Source organism: Penaeus vannamei, chromosome 15 (genome assembly GCF_042767895.1).
Source record: "Penaeus vannamei isolate JL-2024 chromosome 15, ASM4276789v1, whole genome shotgun sequence".
Lineage (NCBI taxonomy): Eukaryota > Metazoa > Arthropoda > Malacostraca > Decapoda > Penaeidae > Penaeus > Penaeus vannamei.
The window spans coordinates 22,198,885-22,205,686 of NC_091563.1; the positions used below are offsets into that span (position 1 = coordinate 22,198,885).

Consider the following 6,802-nt stretch of genomic DNA (forward strand, 5'->3'; position numbering starts at 1 on the left):
GCACATGTGATATCAAAAATTACAATGCCTTTCACTCCTATTATATACCTGGCCAAAGCAAGGGTATATCCATATATACCCAGAACTCTCTCCACACTTAGCTGATTACACCTGCACCAGAGTGCGGAGGTCGTGTCGAATGTCTTGGCATTCAGATCTCTCTAAATCAAACTAACTTACTCCTCTTCAATATATACCGGCCCTCACATCCTACTTGCGAATTAGAGATGGATAAACTGTTCGGATTAGCTGCACATGAACCAACCATCATAATAGGCGACTTCAATGCTCACCACCCAAACTGGAATGACCCTACCACCCCCTCAGCTTACAAAACAAATGATGCAGGGCTACACGTCAAGCTCCTTCTAGATTCCTTCCCAGATGTTTCTCTTTTGAACTCAAAACAAGCTACGCATACCAAAGGAGGAGTCTTAGACTTGACCATCCTCTCCAACTCTTTGATATTGACTACAGACTGGTCCTTTAAGCCCTACCTTACATCAGACCACCTAACTACCTTCACTACTCTACAGCTACCACGTCTACCACTTCCTCCACCTGTCCCAAGATGGAACCTAAACAAAGCTCACTGGGCACACTTCACTAAGCTCTTAGAGGACTGGGCAGAGAGATACAGTCCTGCAAATAACCTTCACCAATTAGAGCAGGATTTTGTTGCTGCTATTAAGGAAGCAGCAGATATCTCGATACCCAAAGTACATCACACATATCATGCGAATTAGGACAGTTGGTTTTACAATACACGAGTCCGGGAATTAAAGCGCAGACTGTGCTTGTTCAGAAACCTTAAAAAAAACAACTCCCCATATATTCATGAATCTTTCAAAGCCCTAAGGAGGTTAGTCAATCACGAGCTCCTTGATATCAAAAGCAAAGCCTGGTTCACTTGGTTTGAAAACATCTCCGCCCACACACCCCTCCGAGAATTGTGGGGTAAACTGTGCAGCATCTGGAGCAAAAAAAAATCAAAGTCCTCCATACACCCACAGCCTCTCCAAGTAGCCAATAGATTAGGTGCAACATTTGCAGAAAGATGCGCTTCAGCCCAATTGCCACCCAACATCTCAAGAAAATTACAACTCCATCCAGTACGTCAACAGACAATCACAACTGCCATTTATACTAACACTACAAGCAATGCTCCTTTCACCCAACAAAAGCTATCACAAGCCATCTTTAACAAAAGAGACACATCTCTCTCTCTTGTAGTAAAACGAAGAAACACAACACGAGGAGACGGCTAGTGAGGCCAGGCGATCCGTAAGCAGCACTGAACTGCCAAGCCAATAACCCAAGAGAGAGTCTAGTGCAAAACAGGCTCTTTATATAGGCTCTTATAAAATATGTAAAAAATAAAAATGAAAGAAAATAAAAGAAGTTTACTTTACACAATTAAAAGAAATTAAAATAAAACTAGAGGCCGTGAGAAAGGAGCTAAAATATATGAAACATAAAAATACGAAAAATAAAAGGCTCCAGGGTCGCAAAACTGCAGCTGGCTACCGCCGATCCCCACAGATGGTGCTGGTGCTGGCTAGAAAAGAGGGGACTCGTCTAGTCTGGACTCCCGCTTAGTGGGGGTACCTCACGTCCACTACAACCCTCCCTCGTCCACTGAGCGGCCAGCACAGCTGAGAGGCTCCGCCAGGTGGCGAGCCAGGTCACAAGGCCTCCCCAGCCAGGCCTACGGGTCGCCGGGCGTGTGCCGACCTCAGACTGGCAGCCATGACGTCAAAGGGAGGGTGCTGGATGTGCTGGGCGCTCAGGTCGAGGGGAACTCAAACTGTCGACAGACTAACGAGTCAAAGCACCAAAAATCATCAGGTCACATCTGAAAGAAGAGAGGATTAGTATATTCATCCTTTGCAAGAGACGGCAGGCGAGTACACGATTGCAAACCCCGGGAATATACAGAGAGAGGGATCACGACCTCCTAAAAAATAAAAGAAATAATAAGCTGAGAACGAAAACCAGGAAAGGAACTTAAAAATAACCCTTAAAACTAAGTAAACCTAAACCTTAAAAAACTAAAACTCGAAAAAGACCCTTAACCTAAAAGAAAAAAATTAAAGAGACTTAAAAGTAATACCTTAAACTAAAACCAAACTTAAAACTATACTTAAAACGAAAGCTTACAACTAAAGGAAATAAAAGAAAAGAAAAGAAACGCTGCCTGCTCCCTCTAAAACAATAAAAGGATTACAAACAAATAAAAATATTACAAATACAAAAAATAAAAATAACGTTACAAAATAAAAGCGGGATCTCAGGCCAGCTAACTACAGAAGCGGTGGTCCTGGGCACTCCGGTAGTTCTAGATATGGGCGAGCAGAGTTCGTCGTGCGAGCTACGTCAGTCTCGCTCGAGAGCCCATACAAAGCAGACGTTTTGCTGTGGTCAGCAGGGAAGGATGTAATAAATGTAAATTTCTGATGGTGAAGTGATGATACCTTACCATACCCAGTCTTACCACGACTGAGGTGCATGTTGGGATGGACGTATTACTGAAAGCAACATCGTTGCACCTGGCTCCGCGTCGTCAGGTAACCATGGGTCGACATAATCAGGGTCATGGTATGGTGACGCATCTGGGAACGTCAGCTCCTCCTCCAGCTTAAATGGGCGCAGCTGGTTAGCGTGGCAATTACGCTCCGAAAACGGGGGAGACAGGTCCTGAACGACGTAATTAACAGGACCCAACTTCTTCACGACCTTCGCAGGGCCTTGCCACCGGGGCCCTAAAGCACGATCAGGTCCTGTTTGCATAGTCTTTATCTTGTAGAGGACCAGGGACCCGGCTTCTAAGGACCAGGGCGGCTTCAGGTTACGGTTGTGATATGCTGCGTATTCCTGACGATCCTTACGGAGTGCTTCCTGCGCTGCTTTCCTTGCAACATCTAAGGCCTCACGTAGCTTGCAATGAGCATCTTCTGCTGTAACATGGTTGCTCAAACCAACCGGGAAATGGCCTGGCTGGCCTGTCAGCAAGTAAAGGGGCTGATCTCCGATAGCCCTGTGGATAGCAGAATTTATGGCAAAATGTACCTGGGGTATGTACCGATCCCAGTCTAGGGGCTGGTCTTCTACCAATGTTGCAAGAGCATCTTTTACAACCCGATTCGTTCTTTCTACAAGGCTGTTTGCCTGTGGATGGAAAGCGGTTGTAACGTGAGTTTGAACGGTCAGGTCCTCACATACACTGCGAAAGAGGGCATTATTAAATTCAAGACCGCCGTCAGTCTGAAGCAATCGTGGTGGACCAAACAGAGTAATGAAATTATCAATTATTGCTCTTACTACTGTAAGATTCCCACTCGAAGAGCTGTGCAAGTCCACCAAATCAGCACTGACACGCTCCATGGGATGCACAGCTTCAGGTGCATGCTGCAAAGGAGCACGCCTGCCTATGCCCTTCAAACTCGTCCAGGGGCATTGGCGGTCGTTGCTGGGGCACCGCTCTTTCTTCCAAAAACATTGCAATTTTGTGCAACAAGGGGTCTTTCAATTGCTCAACCCTCCTTGTATAAGGATCTGGAGAAGAGAGGGATATGGGTGCAACGTCATGTGAAAGCAAATCAGGAACATAATTGATTCGACCCTGCTTATATTTTATTTGAAAATTATGATCTGCTAGTTCTGCGCTCCAGCGGCTCATCTTCTAGAGAATACATACATGAGGGGACGTGAAGCACCGTGAAGCGTCGTCCGTACAAGTAAGCATCAAAATGCCTCACACTTTCCACAACTGCAAGTGCTTCGAGGTCGGTGGCACTATACCTGGTTTCTGCACCACGTAGTTTGCGGCTGAAGTAGGCTACATGATGAAGCTCATTTTGGTCATCAGTCTGCATAAGACATGCACCTATAGCTACCTGTGATGCATCTGTATGTAATTCAGAGTTTTTGTCAAAGTCCGGTCTGGCTAAAACTGGAACAGTTATTAGAAGATCTTTCAGTTTACTAAAAGCATCCCTTTGGTCTGGTCCCCACTCAAGCCGCACATCCTTTCTGGTCTGGTGAGGGGTGCTGCAATCTTTGCAACACCAAGGAATCTGCGTACCCCTTTCTGATTCTTAGGAGGCAGCATTTCTTCAATGGATTTCACCTTCTCAGGGTCTGGCAGGAAGCCCTTTGGAGTGACGCGGTAGCCAAGGAATCTGAAATTACGCACGGCAAAATCACATTTTTCCAGATTTAATTTAAAACCTGCCTTATCCAACAATTGCAGAGTCTCATTAAAGTGTTTAATGTGTTCCTCAAAAGTGGCACTATGCACATCTATGTCATCCAAATATGCAATGGTGTGCTTACCTAGAACAGATGACAAAATAAGGTTGACCGTCCTTTGGAATGTAGATGGAGCTGTAAATAATCCAAACGGCATGCGACGGAATTGGTATAGCCGATGCTCACCTGATAAGGCGATTTTTGGACGATCTTCAGGCTTCACCGGGATGGACCAGTAGGCGGAGCGAGAGTCAGGTAAAGTGATTACACTAGTTCCTCCTAATTCATCCAGAAGTTCATCCATCCAGGGTAGTGGGTAGCTGTCAGCTATAGTAACAGAATTCAGGTTCCTGTAGTCCACACAGAACCTCAACATGCCATCCTTTTTCTTCACAAGGACTACAGGTGACAGCCACAGGGCGAAGAAGGTTCAATTACTCTGGCCTTGAGCATCTGTTCACACTCCTCACGAATGTGCCTTTTAGCTGCTTCAGGAAGACGCCACTGACGCTGACAGAAAGGATGCTTCTCTTGTGTTGGGATCTCATGTACAATGTCTGGAACTTCCCCAGTAGCAAACTTATCACATGAAAAGAGTCGTGGGTATTGGGCAAGAACCTTACACACCTGAGACTTACGGTGATTAGACAGATGTTTGAGAGAAATCTTTTCCAAGGCACCTGTAGGTATGGCTGCCACAGGAGTGTCTGTAATGGATGAAACATTGCCAGGTGCTTCAGGTGTGTCACAGATTTCCTCAACCTCATGATGTTCGACCAGGTGCATTCCATTTTTCAGCTTGACTGGATTGAGTGCTGGATTAACAACCCATACCACGGCTTCTTTAGACGAGGACTTAATAACTTCACGTGGCAAGATCACAGAATATCCAAGTCACTCAACAAGCAATTGTTTTCCAATTAATACATCAGGAACACGTATAGGCACAAACCTTCCACTTTCTAGCGGGCAACTCACAGAACATCTTATCGCAGCTCTTGCAGGTGGCACTGTCATTGATATACCCTTCATCTTCGTCATGACTGCTGTGAGCTCCAGTGAATCCTTGTACACATACCTTACTGTAAATGCCTTCCCTCTAAGGCGGAGGTGAGTTATTGCTTCGTGAATCATAGCCGAGGCGGAAGTCAAGCCTCTTCATGAGATCAATACCAATTAAGATATATCCTGGGAAATGCAGACTCGGTGAGTAACTATATTTTTATCATTAATCTGCAATATGACATCACGCTCACCTGTGATTGCAAGCGATGCTCCTGAGGCACCTTGAAGCCGCCTCCGAGGTTCAGAAGTTCGTGAAGGGGCGGTCAGAGTCTGCGCACTATGTTTCAAAAGCGTTGCCTCCGAGCCCGTATCTATGAAGGCGTTAATTATCTTGCCTGAAATCATCAGCCTCACCATCGGTCGTCCTCGACGGGGGCTGCAGATGAGGGTTGAGGGAGTTGCGGGCGATGGCTCCCGTGTCACTGGACCTCGGGTATTGCAAGGGCTGGCCCCACCTCGTAGTTCCTCCGGCGACAGGGGCGCTTCCGTCAGAAGGTGGCGGAAAGGGGCAATCCTTCACCAGGTGTCCCTCCTGTTGGCACCGAAAACAGGCAAGACGACGCGGGCGATAGCGACACTCATATCATGGCGCGAGGTTCGATGGTATGAGCACCAGCGAGTTCTGCGATGTTCAGGCAGCTCTTCTACAGGGGCTACAGCTCGAAGAGGTCGAGGAGGATAGCGAGCGGCTAGTGGCTCCATCCTTGCAACACCTGTACGAGTCGATCCAGAGGCAGCTCATCGTTAATGGCAAGGTATTCACGGAGCCAGAGCGGAAGTCCTTGTAGGAAGAGCCTCTTCAAAAGAGGCTCAGGATTCCCAACAACATCAGGATAATCCCGCACTCCCTGGTAAACGATCCCTGCTAGCTATTGAAAGGAATCTTGTGGTTCCTGTGTGGTGGTCATCCTGCACTCGTTCAGGATCGTAAAGAAATCTGTTGAGGAGCAAGTGCCACGAAATTTCCTCCTTAACGGAGTCTTGAAAATGGCCCACTCACGAATACCATCGAACATAGGGGAGTTTATGATAAGGTCTGCCCATCCCTTACAAGATGCTCGCGCAGCCGAGATGAAGGTTGCGCCTGTTGCTGGTTTCGCCACATTTTCAATATGCCTTATCCAGGCCTCCACTTCCTGGTTGCGGCGAAGAGGTTGCGCGGCAGGTGTATCTCCTCGAAAAGGTGGTATGGATTCCTTATCCACAACCACGTTAAAGATAGGGAGAGGAGCAGGCGGTGGCGGCGAGCCTGTAGGACGATCACGATCTTCGGCCGCCCTCAGACGAGCTTCGAGTTCCTGGTTCTTGGTCTTATATTCCTGCAACTTCAGAGTCACGTGATCCAGCCTCCTCATCAATTCATCATACATGGTGATCTCCTGATGCATTGATGCCCACTCCAATCCGATGGCACCAACAGGCTTTTCTTGCTGCTGTTGCTAATCCAGCTGTTCCTCCTGCGGTGACTCCCTCTTATCACCTCTTC

The 6,802-nt window shown here is 47.1% G+C and overlaps 1 protein-coding gene across 1 annotated transcript; it reads right to left on the bottom strand.

Annotated features, from left to right (window-relative positions):
- Window positions 1–2,051: 2,051 nt before the first annotated feature.
- LOC138864143 (uncharacterized) lies at window positions 2,052–4,627 on the bottom strand. Its single transcript, XM_070130193.1, has 6 exons — window positions 4,438–4,627; window positions 3,986–4,335; window positions 3,717–3,869; window positions 2,495–3,486; window positions 2,308–2,415; window positions 2,052–2,076 (listed from the first exon to the last, which is right to left on the bottom strand). The coding sequence occupies exons 1-6, from the start codon at window positions 4,625–4,627 to the stop codon at window positions 2,052–2,054; spliced, it is 1,818 nt and encodes a 605-aa protein (XP_069986294.1).
- Window positions 4,628–6,802: the final 2,175 nt, after the last annotated feature.

What these genes read in the sequence shown, in the direction of transcription:
- LOC138864143 (XM_070130193.1), bottom strand. Translation starts at nt 4,627, where the DNA reads ATGTTGAGGTTCTGTGTGGACTACAGGAACCTGAATTCTGTTACTATA. An exon ending in AGACCAAAGGGATGCTTTTA is followed by an intron (nt 3,870 to 3,985) that starts GTAAACTGAAAG and finishes TGTCTTATGCAG; the next exon opens with ACTGATGACCAAAATGAGCT. An exon ending in CAACATGCACCTCAGTCGTG is followed by an intron (nt 2,416 to 2,494) that starts GTAAGACTGGGT and finishes TGCTGACCACAG; the next exon opens with CAAAACGTCTGCTTTGTATG.